The sequence below is a fragment of the Xenopus tropicalis genome, chromosome 7 (genome assembly GCF_000004195.4).
Source record: "Xenopus tropicalis strain Nigerian chromosome 7, UCB_Xtro_10.0, whole genome shotgun sequence".
Classification (NCBI taxonomy): Eukaryota; Metazoa; Chordata; class Amphibia; order Anura; family Pipidae; genus Xenopus; species Xenopus tropicalis.
Window position 1 is genome coordinate 8,832,882 of NC_030683.2, and position 15,243 is coordinate 8,848,124.

The window sequence follows — 15,243 nt, forward strand, 5'->3', positions numbered from 1 at the left end:
ATTTATATTATATATACCCTACTGCTCTGTCCATTTATATTATATATACCCACTGCTCTGTCCCATTTATATTATATATACCCACTGCTCTGTCCGCATTTATATTATATACCCACTCCTCTGTCCCCATTTATATTTTATACCCACTGCTCTGTCCCATTTATATTATATACCCGCTGCTCTGCCCCATTTATATGATATAGCCTCTGCTCTGTCCCATTTATATTATGTATACCCACTGCTCTGCCCCATTTATATTATATATACCCACTGCTCTGCCCCATTTATATTATATATACCCACTGCTCTGTCCCATTTATATTATATATACCTACTGCTCTGTCCCATTTATATTATATATACCCACTGCTCTGTCCCATTTATATTATATATACCCACTGCTCTGTCCCATTTATATTATATACCCACTCCTCTGTCCCATTTATATTTTATACCCACTGCTCTGTCCCATTTATATTATATACCCGCTGCTCTGCCCCATTTATATGATATAGCCTCTGCTCTGTCCCATTTATATTATGTATACCCACTGCTCTGCCCCATTTATATTATATATACCCACTGCTCTGTCCCATTTATATGATATAGCATCTGCTCTGTCCCATTTATATTATATACCACTGCTCTGTCCCATTTATATGATATAGCATCTGCTCTGTCCCATTTATATTATATACCCACTGCTCTGCCCCATTTATATGATATAGCCTCTGCTCTGTCCCATTTATATTATATATACCCACTGCTCTGCCCCATTTATATGATATAGCCTCTGCTCTGCCCCATTTATATTATATATACCCTCTGCTCTGTCCCATTTATATTATATATACCCACTGCTCTGCCCCATTTATATGATATAGCTCTGCTCTGCCCCCATTTATATTATATATACCCACTGCTCTGTCCCATTTATATTATATATACCCACTGCTCTGCCCCATTTATATTATATATACCCACTGCTCTCTCCCATTTATATTATATATACCCACTGCTCTGTCCCATTTATATTATATATACCCACTGCTCTCTCCCATTTATATTATATATACCCACTGCTCTGTCCCATTTATATTATATATACCCCACTGCTCTGTCCCATTTATATGATATACCCACTGCTCTGTCCCATTTATATGATATACCCACTGCTCTGCCCCATTTATATGATATACCCACTGCTCTGCCCCATTTATATGATATAGCCTCTGCTCTGTCCCATTTATATTATATATACCCACTGCTCTGTCCCATTTATATTATATATACCCACTGCTCTGTCCCATTTATATGATATACCCACTGCTCTGTCCCATTTATATGATATACCCACTGCTCTGTCCCATTTATATGATATACCCACTGCTCTGTCCCATTTATATTATATATACCCACTGCTCTGTCCCATTTATATTATATATACCCACTGCTCTGTCCCATTTATATTATATATACCCCACTGCTCTGTCCCATTTATATTATATATACCCACTGCTCTGTCCCATTTATATTATATATACCCACTGCTCTCTCCCATTTATATTATATATACCCACTGCTCTGTCCCATTTATATTATATATACCCACTGCTCTGTCCCATTTATATGATATACCCACTGCTCTGTCCCATTTATATGATATACCCACTGCTCTGCCCCATTTATATGATATACCCACTGCTCTGCCCCATTTATATGATATAGCCTCTGCTCTGTCCCATTTATATTATATATACCCACTGCTCTGTCCCATTTATATTATATATACCCACTGCTCTGTCCCATTTATATGATATACCCACTGCTCTGTCCCATTTATATGATATACCCACTGCTCTGTCCCATTTATATGATATACCCACTGCTCTGTCCCATTTATATTATATATACCCACTGCTCTGTCCCATTTATATTATATATACCCACTGCTCTGTCCCATTTATATTATATATACCTACTGCTCTGTCCCATTTATATTATATATACCCCACTGCTCTGTCCCATTTATATTATATATACCCACTGCTCTGTCCCATTTATATTATATACCCACTCCTCTGTCCCATTTATATTTTATACCCACTGCTCTGTCCCATTTATATTATATACCCGCTGCTCTGCCCCATTTATATGATATAGCCTCTGCTCTGTCCCATTTATATTATGTATACCCACTGCTCTGCCCCATTTATATTATATATACCCACTGCTCTGCCCCATTTATATTATATATACCCACTGCTCTGTCCCATTTATATTATATATACCTACTGCTCTGTCCCATTTATATTATATATACCCACTGCTCTGTCCCATTTATATTATATATACCCACTGCTCTGTCCCATTTATATTATATACCCACTCCTCTGTCCCATTTATATTTTATACCCACTGCTCTGTCCCATTTATATTATATACCCGCTGCTCTGCCCCATTTATATGATATAGCCTCTGCTCTGTCCCATTTATATTATGTATACCCACTGCTCTGCCCCATTTATATTATATATACCCACTGCTCTGTCCCATTTATATGATATAGCATCTGCTCTGTCCCATTTATATTATATACCCACTGCTCTGTCCCATTTATATGATATAGCATCTGCTCTGTCCCATTTATATTATATACCCACTGCTCTGCCCCATTTATATGATATAGCCTCTGCTCTGTCCCATTTATATTATATATACCCACTGCTCTGCCCCATTTATATGATATAGCCTCTGCTCTGCCCCATTTATATTATATATACCCTCTGCTCTGTCCCATTTATATTATATATACCCACTGCTCTGCCCCATTTATATGATATAGCCTCTGCTCTGCCCCATTTATATTATATATACCCACTGCTCTGTCCCATTTATATTATATATACCCACTGCTCTGCCCCATTTATATTATATATACCCACTGCTCTCTCCCATTTATATTATATATACCCACTGCTCTGTCCCATTTATATTATATATACCCACTGCTCTCTCCCATTTATATTATATATACCCACTGCTCTGTCCCATTTATATTATATATACCCACTGCTCTGTCCCATTTATATGATATACCCACTGCTCTGTCCCATTTATATGATATACCCACTGCTCTGCCCCATTTATATGATATACCCACTGCTCTGCCCCATTTATATGATATAGCCTCTGCTCTGTCCCATTTATATTATATATACCCACTGCTCTGTCCCATTTATATTATATATACCCACTGCTCTGTCCCATTTATATGATATACCCACTGCTCTGTCCCATTTATATGATATACCCACTGCTCTGTCCCATTTATATGATATACCCACTGCTCTGTCCCATTTATATTATATACCCATACATGAAACTGGTACAGTTTTTATTGTGACGTGTTCCAAGCGTGTTATACATACAATATATCTGGTACTATATTTATCCTACAGTGTGTTCTGGGTATAATACATGAAATTGGCTCTGTATTTATCCTGCTGTGGGTTGTGGGGTATTATACATGGAATTGGCACTGTATTTATCCTGCTGTGGGTTCTGGGGTATTATACATAAAATTGGCACTGTATTTATCCCGCTGTGGGTTCTGGGGTATTATACATGGAATTGGCACTGTATTTATCCTGCTGTGGGTTCTGGGGTATTATACATGGAATTGGCACAGTATTTATCTGCTGTGGGTTCTGGGGTATTATACATGGAATTGGCACTGTATTTATCCTGCTGTGGGTTCTTTGGTATTATACATGGAATTGGCACTGTATTTATCCTGCTGTGGGTTCTTGGGTATTATACATGGAATTGGCACTGTATTTATCCTGCTGTGGGTTCTGGGGTATTATACATGGAATTGGCACTGTATTTATCCTGCTGTGGGTTCTGGGGTATTATACATGGAATTGGCACTGTATTTATCCTGCTGTGGGTTCTGGGGTATTATACATGGAATTGGCACTGTATTTATCCTGCTGTGGGTTCTGGGGTATTATACATGGAATTGGCACTGTATTTATCCTGCTGTGGGTTCTGGGTATTATACACGGAATGGCACTGTATTTATCCTGCTGTGGGTTCTGGGGTATTATACATGGAATTGGCACTGTATTTATCTGCTGTGAATTCTGGGCGTATTATACATGGAATTGGCACTGTATTTATCCTGCTGTGGGTTCTGGGGTATTATACATGGAATTGGCACTGTATTTATGCTTGCTGTGGGTTCTGGGGTATTATACATGGGATTGGCACTGTATTTATCCTGCTGTGGGTTCTGGGGTATATACATGGAATTGGCACTGTATTGATCCTGCTGTGGGTTCTGGGGTATTATACATGGGGAATTGGCACTGTATTTATCCCCGCTGTGGGTTCTGGGGTATTATACATGGAATTGGCACTGTATTTATCCTTGCTTTGAGTTCTGGGGTATTATACGTGGAATTGGCACTGTATTTATCCTGCTGTGGGTTCTGGGGTATTATACATGGAATTGGCACTGTATTGATCCTGCTGTGGGTTCTGGGGTATTATACATGGAATTGGCACTGTATTTATCCTTGCTTTGAGTTCTGGGTATTATACGGTGGAATTGGCACTGTATTTATCCTGCTGTGGTCTGGGGATTTATACATGGAATTGGCACTGTATTTATCCTGCTGTGGGTTCTGGGTATTATACATGGAATTGGCACTGTATTTATCTGATGTGGGTTCTGGGGTATTATACATGGAATTGGCACTGTATTTATCTGATGTGGGTTCTGGGGTATTATACATGGGATTGGCACTGTATTTATCCTGCTGTGGGTTCTGGGGTATTATACATGGAATTGGCACTGTATTTATCCTGCTGTGGGTTCTGGGGTATTATACGTGGAATTGGCACTGTATTTATCCCGCTGTGGGTTCTGGGGTATTATACATGGAATTGGCACTGTATTTATCCCGCTGTGGGTTCTGGGGTATTATACATGGAATTGGCACTGTATTTATCCTGCTGTGGGTTCTGGGGTATTATACATGGAATTGGCACTGTATTTATCTGATGTGGGTTCTGGGGTATTATACATGGAATTGGCACTGTATTTATCCTGCTGTGGGTTCTGGGGTATTATACATGGAATTGGCACTGTATTTATCCTGCTGTGGGTTCTGGGGTATTATACATGGAATTGGCACTGTATTTATCCTGCTGTGGGTTCTGGGGTATTATACATGGAATTGGCACTGTATTTATCCTGCTGTGGGTTCTGGGGTATTATACATGGAATTGGCACTGTATTTATCTGCTGTGGGTTCTGGGGTATTATACATGGAATTGGCACTGTATTTGTCTGATGTGGGTTCTGGGGTATTATACATGGAATTGGCACTGTATTTATCCCGCTGTGGGTTCTGGGGTATTATACATGGAATTGGCCCTGTATTTATCCTGCTGTGGGTTCTGGGGTATTATACATGGAATTGGCACTGTATTTATCCTGCTGTGGGTTCTGGGATATTATACATGGAATTGGCACTGTATTTATGCTGCTTTGGGTTCTGGGGTATTATACATGGAATTGGCACTGTATTTATCCTGCTGTGGGTTCTGGGGTATTATACATGGAAATGGCACTGTATTTATCCTGCTGTGGGTTCTGGGGTATTATACATGGAATTGGCACTGTATTTATCCTGCTGTGGGTTCTGGGGTATTATACATGGAATTGGCACTGTATTTATCCTGCTTTGGGTTCTAGGGTGTTGTACATGGAACTGACTCTGCACTGCATTTCTTTCACAGTAAATGTGCCTTTTAATTGTATGCCTGTGCATGTAGCAAAGTCTATCGCACTTCCCAAATAGAAAAAAAATCACAGTAAATGTTTCCCAGGACACAGCATTTGGAAAAATGGCACGGAAGATGCCAATAAATAAGATGAATCAGTTATAATCAAGGAGTGGGAATGTTTCCCACTCGCTGCTGCTTTGCCACTTACACAGATATATTTGCATTGAATGTTGTAACTGAATAAATAATGCCAAGCATGCCAAGATACAATGTGCTCATAACCTTCCTTTTTGTTTCAATGATGTCCCTCTTATAGAATGCACACTCTGCAGTTTTAACTTAGTGACTTGTAGTCAGCCCTGTAGCAAAATGGTGGGGACTATGGGTGAAGCTTTGTATTGTGCAATGGCTGAACAATAGCCGATGTTCTTCCTTACAGGCTCAGGTACATGGGTGGGGGGCCCCCATGATTGCTTCATCCTTAGGGAGTAACCCGAGTTATAGCTACAGTTACCGGATTGAGACTTGTTGATTTAAATATTATAATACAATTACAAGTGGGTGTATACAGTAAGTATGGTTTCCTTGTTTCTCTAATGGGCCAAATTGCTAGAGGAGATTTAAAGCTCCATTGGTTTGGTTATCAAGTAACAGGATCAGGATTTCTCCAGCACAGGAAGGCTAGTGTTGAGCCTCTCCGAGCTCCTTAATTTCACCAATGTCAGTTAATACCAAAATCAGGGCATGAAGTTTTGACTTTCTAGTATGTCCTAATCAAACAGGAACATATTTTCTACTCACATTGGATGTATAGCTTTTGGGCAAAAGGAAGACCCTACAGACTCTATGTGAGAAGCATTTTGAGCAACAAGACGTGCTCCTCATTTGTATGCAGTGTAGGAGAGACCCTGAAAGATTTCCTTATTCAGGGAATACCCCATAGCCTAAAGCTCAGCTGTTTAAAGCAGAGAAAGGACAGTTGGATCAGATCCCAACTACAGACTGGTTTGTCTATACTGGAGCTCAGGAGCGTAGTGCAGAACCTCTGATTAGAGCAGTGGTCTCCAACTTTTTTGTACCACGGACCGGTTTCAAGCAAGACTTTTCCGAGGACCAAGAGTGGTGGGTATAATACTCATTATAATACAAAATCAGTGGGAGACCTGACCTTGTTTCCCTGCAACTTAATGTGCCCAGCCCCCTTGCTTTTTTTACTCCCACCTAAGTGCTGACATCCCCTGACACTTAGTATGGAGCTTTAAGTACTTTGATCCTTTTTGCAACCAGTAGAAAGCTTCCTGGGCTTCGCATAGCTGTTGTCAGGGAATTGGGATCACAGGTAATTGGGACCAGAGGTGGCCCAGTTCAGCACAGCCCACGGCCCGGCACCGGTCCCCGGCCCGGTGGTTGGGGACCCCTGGATTAGAGTGTTTATATCCAGGGACTTGGATCCACACAGAAAGTATTTTGGGTTTTTTTTTAATTTATTTTTATTTTTCAATACAGCATAGTTATCACATTTCTTGACAGTCTTTCTTTTCTTTTTGTCTTAATTCACAGAAAGAATTTTGATTGATAAGACAAACTCTGCATTTGTATGTAAAGGACAAGGTTCCCTTCTAAAACTGCTATGGAATACACTATAGCACGGATCCCCAACTTTTTTTACTCATAAGTCACACTCAGATGTAAAAAGTTCTTTAGGGTGCCAAAAAAGGGCTGTGATTGGCTATTTGGTAGCCCCATGTGGACTACTAGCCTGCAGGAGGCTCTTCTTGGAGTAAAACTATGTCTTTGTGCTTCCAAAACTTGCCTTCAAGCCAGAAATTTAAAAATGGGCACCTACTTTGAGGCCACTGGGAGCAACATCAAATGGGGCGGTGACATGTTGGTCATGAGCTAACGATTGGTTATCACTTTGCTATAGGCTAAGGCTCACCTACTGGGTTTTAAAGCACAGCTAGGACAGTCCCAACGACAGACCACTTTTATTCCTATTGTGGCTTATCAGTGCAGTGCACAGTTTTCTGTGCCAGGGAAGTAGATCCACATGAAATGAGTAGATGGTAGCTAGGATCTGTCCTGGGGTCCAGGCTGGGTGCCTGGTTCTTGTAGATAAATGTGTCCTCTCCAGCCTTGGCCTGTGCAGTCACAACTCTAAACATTCGATTCTGAGATGGCAAAGTAAAAAATAAAAACCTTCTAGTATCTCCTCTAATGTCTAACCCAAGTGTGGAGCTAAATGAAATACTGTGCAACGTGTCTATGAAGGTGTTCATTCATCTCTTCCACAGAAGTCACTTGGATGAGTGACGAAACGATGTTAAGACTCACCATGTCCATTTGCTTTACACTTTTTGCTACTTCATACCTTCCACTTATGGGACCCCTGTGAAAGAAATTATGCGTTGCCCTTCCCTGATGTTACCCAAGTATGTAATTAGCTCTGCATTGCTATAGGGAGATAATGTGACTTGGATGTCCACTTGAAGCAGGCCTTCAGGTGGGAAACACACATCTATACAGTAATCATTTAGCAAATTCCACTCTAATATTAGACATATAAAAGCTGTAATAAAATATTCAAGATTTATCTCTTGACATTTTAGTTACATCAGATCGCTGGCAAGCAAACAGATCTGGGTGAAGTTGGGGTTATATTTCCAATTTCTTTATCTCTACCTAACAAACCCCTTGTATATTTATCCAGCAAAGCCTATCGGAGTAAAGGTAACCTTTCAAGAAGCCAACAAAGTAGATCAGAATCAATCAAAGTCGTAACTTTGATTGATTATGATCTACTTTTGTTGGCTTTTTGAAAGGTTACCTTCACTCCGATAGGCTGGCCATAGCCTGCAGTTCTAATGCCTTTTATTTAACCTTGCCCTGTCTGTAGGCAGTATGCTTTTTCCATACCTGCCCTGCTGAAGAGCGGAGAGAGCGCAACTGCGTGCATCAACTTTATCGATCTGACCGAATCCATGAGCCTTAAAGTTATCGTTGAAGTCAGTGGAGTCAACACCACCATCTTTACTGATAAGTTAACAGGAAAAGAAGTCTTCAAGTGCAAAAGTTTCAAGGTTAGTGATCTTTTATTTCTGCAGATGGAAAGAGGAGGTGGGGTTGGAGCACGTTTTTAAGGTCTTGTATATTCTATAACATGTAGAAATGATCAACCCCCAATTATACATAAGGATGTAATTTCATGCAGGAATAGTAACCCAAAGCCACTGATCAGCATTCAGCTTTGGCCAATCAACTGCAGTAAGAGTAATCAAAGAGCTGAAAGTGAATTTTAGACTTTTTGCTTTGACTGGGAAGACGAGAGATAGCTATTTGTTGTTAGTCTTGGATGACCTGAACAAAAAGCCTTGAAAACCTTGTTTCAAAAGCGACCAAAGATAATTAGCAGAATATAAGCCTGGGTCTCTTCTAGGTGCCCGATGTTAAGACAGCAAGCCCTGTATTCATTACTATGGAGGCTACAGGCAAGACTTCCACCATAGTGGAGCGTAGACCTGTGGTGATTGACAAAATGGAAAACATCAACCTCATTCAGCTGGACAAACCCATATACAAGAGAGCACAAAAAGGTAAGGCGGTTAGGGGATTTGGCCTTCTCTTGTGGGTCACTGCTCCTTCCAGTAGATGGTGCTTTCATTTATTTTCTGCCCCATGGGTGGTGGGCTACACTTGGCATGTAGGCACAGACAGTAATGGATTTGTTAAGCAGGCAGGTTTAACATCTTAGTCTTATGGCTCAACCAAACAATAACATGTACAGTCAATCTAATAATCATAATGGAATGGTAGCAGTAGAGGATGATGTTCTTGACAGGTTTCCCAAATGTTGCCTTTGAATGCAAAGACGGAAAGCTCATTGATCTTTTAATGAAGAATCTCATCTCCAAGATGTTGCTAATGTTTTTATCATTCTCCATACTGCAAAATCCATTGCGGTGACATTCATATCTCTGGGTCCATGGGCAGCTGGAACACTGCATATTATCCATTACCTTACAATTTCCTTCTGCCTGTTGTAAAACTCATGGCTGAATTATCAATATCATCGCTAATCTGTACTCATCCCATGCAGTGATGGCTCGTGTCCTTTCACTAAGTCCCAACCTGCGGCCGGTGCCCGAGACGGTGAGTGCTTTTCACTTTAGGTTTGGCACATTTTGAATGTATCATTTCTAGCCATGAAAGCTACGTCTGCATAAAAGCCTAATGTTCTCCTTTTTTTTACTCTTTCCCCAGTATACGCTAATCTATTTAACGGTGAGTACACATATGTCAACTGCCAGATTTCTTTCCAAATTTAATTGATAAATTTGATTTCTTTTATTTAATGCACATCTGCCACCCTAGGTTTTAAAGGGAAACTATTCCCAAAGAATGAATACGTAACCAACATATAGTTTATTTTATATGAAGTGGCCAATTAAAGAATCTTACGAAATTGGAATATATATATATATCAGTAAATATTGCCCTTTTACATCCTTTCCCTTGAGCCGCCATTTTGTGATGGGCTGTGTGCTCCCTCAGAGATCAGCTGACAGGAAGTGATGCAGCTCCTGTAACAGGAAGTAGTGTAGGAGCAAAAGGCAGAAATCTGTCTATTCATTGGCTGATGTGACTTTGATTTGTTTCTAATAAAATAAAAAAATAAAATAGTTCTGATGTTTTCTTCCCTGAGGACCCTTATGGAAGTCGAATGAGACAATGGGAGGATGTCACGTCTGTGAGAGGCGTTGCGGCTTTTGAATTCGGGCTGCTGAATGATGCATCTTTAGGGACGTACACCATTACCGCTCAGAAGAAATCGGGTGGTTCCATTAGCCAGGTTTTTGAGGTAGCGGAGTACGGTAGGTGATTGTAATTGGATTCCCAAGTCCTAAGTACAAACAGATCCTTATGCATGGACACACTTTTCTTTTTTAACAACTCTTTACACTTCCGATCTGTCCTACTCACAGATATAAGTACAGCTTTGAGATTATCTGGAATGCTCGAAACCTGGGGTCTGAATGATAAAGGTTGTTTCTGTAGTAAGGAATATTGCACATAAAATATATATAATTCAGTATAAACATCACAAAAGCCAATGCAAGGTTTACCAGTAACATGGATATATGCTGGCTTAGTTAAAGCAACACTGTCATGGGAAAACATGTTATTTTTCAAAACCCATCAGTTAATAGAGCTTCTCCAGCAGAATCCTGCATTGTAATCTGTTTTTCCCATGGGGCTAGCCATATTCTTCATTTCCCAGGGTGCCACAGCCATGTGACCTGTGCTCTGATAAACTTCACTCACACTTTACTGCTGCGCTGCAAGTTGGAGTGATATCCCCCCCCCTCACCCCCAGAAGCCGATCAGCAGAACAATGGGAAGGGAGCAAGATAGCAGCTCCCAGTAGGTATCAGAATAGCACTCAATAGTAAGAAATCCAAGTCCGGCTTGGGACTCCTCCAGTTACATGGGAGTAGGAGAAACAATAGGTTAGCTGAAAGCAGTTCTAATGAGTAGCGCTGGCTGAAAGCTCAGACTCAGGCACAAGGCACTGAGATGGCGCCTACACACCAATATTACAGCTACAAATACATTAGTTGGTACAAGAATAAAAGGTTAAATGGCAGAGGGAATTATTTGCTGTGTAACAGTGTCATTTAGAAATAAAAAATACCCCATAAATATCATGACAGTATCCCTTTAAGTGTGTATCAAAGTAATCAAATGCAAACCCAAACACATCATTTTTTGGAGAGTGATGGGGTTCCTTGAGCAGGATAATGGCCTGTGCGCCATATCTTTTATTCCTATTCCTTTACCTTCAATTAAAATTCTCATCTTTAAATATCCGCATTCAGATCCACTAGTAACTTGCCAGTTTGTTTTGCCCTACTTTATATTGACACTTGCTGTACTCAAGCCCCGACAGGAAGGATTATTTCATCAGTTTCCAAAAATTCAAGTTTTGCAGGTTTAACCAGGGCTTGGTTTCTTATTAGGTTTCCTTGTTTATTTGCTTATAAATGTTATGTAATTGTACAATTCTTTAATTTAGGTTTTTTTCATATATATGATGCTATAAAAACAAATAAGTGCTCTCAAAAAATAAAAATTAAATAACTGATAGAAACAATTGTATTTTTTAAAATTGTTATATCACCTCCACAAAAAAAAAAAAAAAAAAAAAAAAAAATATATATATATATATATATATATATATACAGCCTGAATAGTCAAAATTGTCTGTAGGCAGACTGTAAACAAAAATATTGTTTGGTTTGTTTCTGCTTGTTGCATTGTCTGTGTTGTTTCTGCTTGTTGCATTACTTTGTTTCTGCTTGTTGAATTGTTTATGTTGTTCTGGTTGCATTGCTTTATTTCTGCTTGCTGCATTACTTTTTTCTGCTTGTTTCATTACTTTGTTTATGCTTGTTGCATTGTTTGTGTTCTTGTTGCATTTCCTTGTTTCTGCTTGTTTCAGTGTTTGTGTTGTTTCTGCTTGTTGCTGCCTGTTGCATTGTTTGTGTTCTGGTTGCATTACTTTGTTTCTGCTTGTTGCATTGTTTGTGTTGTTCTGGTTGCATTGCTTTGTTTCTGCTTGTTTCAATATTTGTGTTGTTTTTGCTTGTTTCAATATTTGTGTTCTGGTTGCATTACTTTGTTTCTGCTTGTTGTATTGTTTGTGCTGTTCTGGTTGCGTTGCTTTGTTTCTGTTTGTTGCATTGTTTGTGTTGTTTCTGCTTATTGCATTACTTTGTTTCTACTTGTTGCATTGTTTGTGATGTTCTTTTTGTTGTTTCTGCTTGTTTCAATGTTTGTGTTGTTTCTGCTTGTTGCATTGTTTGTGTTCTGGTTGCATTACTTTGTTTCTGCTTGTTGCATTGTTTGTGTTGTTCTTTTTGTTGTTTCTGCTTGTTGCATTGTTTGTGTTGTTTCAGCTTTTTGCATTACTTTGTTTCTGCTTGTTGCATTGTTTGTGATGTTCTTTTTTTTGTTTCTGCTTGTTGCATTGTTTTTGATGTTCTTTTTGTTGTTTCTGCTTGTTGCATTGTTTATGTTGTTCTGGTTGCACTACTTTGTTTCTGCTTGTTGCATTGTTTGTGTTTGTTCTTTTAGTTGTTTCTGCTTGTTGCATTGTTTGTGTTCTAGTTGCATTACTTTGTTTCTGCTTGTTGCATTGTTTGTGATGTTCTTTTTGTTGTTTCTGCTTGTTGCATTGTTTTTGATGTTCTTTTTGTTGTTTCTGCTTGTTGCATTGTTTGTGTTGTTCTGGTTGCATTACTTTGTTTCTGCTTGTTGCATTGTTTGTGTTGTTCTGGTTGCATTACTTTGTTTCTGTTTGTTGCATTGTTTGTGTTGTTCTGGTTGCATTACTTTGTTTCTGCTTGTTGCATTGTTTGTGTTGCTTCTGCTTGTTGCATAACTTGTATCTACTTGTTGCATGACTTTCTATCTGCTGGCTGCATTGTTTGCTTTGATTCTGCTTATTGCTGGCGCTAATATAAACCGGGCATGTTTTCAGTACAGAATGAACTACTATAGAGTGACTGCGCCTGGGGTGGCACGAGGACTACTTGGCACAAGTCTAAACACTGTAGTGTAGTTAAGTACACTGCATTTTTTCAAGAACATAAATCCAGTCTGAGGTAGGAGCTCGCAGGCTTTAGTAGCTTGGGCCGGGCTTTTTTGTATTTTTATTACTCTACAAAAGTTTCCAACATTAACAGCTTTGGCTTTGTCTTGCCACCCAACGTGGTTACGCTCTACTGCAGTTACCATAAAGTACAACTGTTTTTATGGGGAGGGATGGCAATGCTATATATATACACATATACTCCTTCCCTGTCTCTATACAAGCCCAGCCCTGGCACCACAAGGCCAGCTATTAGTGTAGGATGGACAGAAACCTATTAACTCACCCACATATAAAAAGCTGTATAATAAAAGTTCTTTAAAAATGAAACATAAAACCCAAATGAAATCATCCATACCTGTTATAAATGTATTTAAAAATCTGAGCTGTCAATCATATATTGCCTGCCCCGCCTCTATGCCGCAGGCATAGAGGCGGGGCAGGCAATATATGAATGACAGCTCAGATTTTTAATTACAATTACTTTAACTTTCCATTCAGCACTTCCCAGATATCCCCTAGATGGCAAATGCATAAGATTTTGGGGGGATACAAAGCTTTGCCTTAATAAGTGCACACAAAATGGCGCCGGCCTGCTGGCTGTGACTGTAAATTCCAAGACTGAAACTAAATAGTTTATATAATGCAAGTAAAGTCTATTTTGCTCAACTAACCTGATAGAAAGGGATTTGGAATTATTTTTTCGGGTGACGGGTCCCCTTTAAGCGCTAAGTATGGGGCACTGTGACTGTCTGTGTGACAGTTCTGATACCCGGAGTTCCATATCTCTCTCTTATAATGTTCTGTGTTACAGTGTTGCCTAGATTAAGTATGACATTGGAAGCTCCCAAAACTGTATCAATCCAGGACCACACCGTACCTATCAGTGCTAATGCCAAGTAAGTAGCTTTAATTTTAGTATTATATTGCACCAATCATTATTTTCCTCTGTACCTGTAAAGGCTAATAAATAGCAGCTTACACCCGGCGGCCATTTTCCCTCATCATCAGCTATGTTTAAATCTGCAAACAGCACATGTGCACAAAGACCCTTATTCAGTGAAAATGTTACCAAGAATGCAGGCTTACACAGGCAGAACTTCATTTGATAAACAATTCTGCTTTGATTGAGCACTGTGATGGTTAAGCTGAGCTCAGGATAGGAGGTTAGGAGAAAAAAAGGAGCAGACAGCTAGAGCTGAGTTTCTATGGGAACCAGCAATGCTGTGTCTTTATTTGCTGCTAGACTGGGAGAAGTTTAGTAATCTGAGCTGAGAAGAACTGAGCATGCTCAGTAGCCAACAACCAACGTAAAATCCTGAGGAAGGGGGCTGAGTGGGTTACAGGAGAAGAAGGAATCCTAAGTGATTAAGGGGATGCTGCAGCCTTACTATTAATCTTTGAACAACCAGAGTGGCAGGTATTGAAGGATTTTAAAGAGGCTGTTCACTCATTTTTGTGTGTGGGGTTTAGGGGAGACCATAACCAGGCCCCATCAGACCACAAAATGGTCACTCACAAGCACATCTTTTTTGAACAGCCCATTATATATTATATTATCTTGTATTTAACCTGTTATGACCGATAATCTGGTAAAATGAAGTTTATTTCAACATATGGCTTTCCTCTTTAAATAACCCAATCACTGCTCTTCCCCAGATATACATATGGCCAGGGAGTCCCAGGGAAAATCAGTGGCAAGCTTTGCAGACAATATAGTTCTTATTATCCTGGAAACAACTGCAATAGGAATCCAGAAGGCATCTGCAGTCATATTACAGGGCAGGTAAGGG

At 39.6% G+C, this 15,243-nt stretch overlaps 1 protein-coding gene across 2 annotated transcripts in view; it reads left to right on the forward strand.

The window, feature by feature from the left end:
- Positions 1–15,243, forward strand: part of LOC100487426 (ovostatin-like) — a 45,046-nt gene that overhangs the window by 3,261 nt on the left and 26,542 nt on the right. For both annotated transcript variants that reach the window (XM_031906023.1, XM_018089787.2), the window contains exons 2-8: positions 8,696–8,879; positions 9,236–9,392; positions 9,896–9,948; positions 10,060–10,080; positions 10,502–10,670; positions 14,265–14,349; positions 15,110–15,236. In XM_031906023.1, coding sequence (XP_031761883.1) covers positions 8,696–8,879; positions 9,236–9,392; positions 9,896–9,948; positions 10,060–10,080; positions 10,502–10,670; positions 14,265–14,349; positions 15,110–15,236 — 796 coding nt within the window. The remainder of the gene's footprint in view (positions 1–8,695; positions 8,880–9,235; positions 9,393–9,895; positions 9,949–10,059; positions 10,081–10,501; positions 10,671–14,264; positions 14,350–15,109; positions 15,237–15,243) is intronic.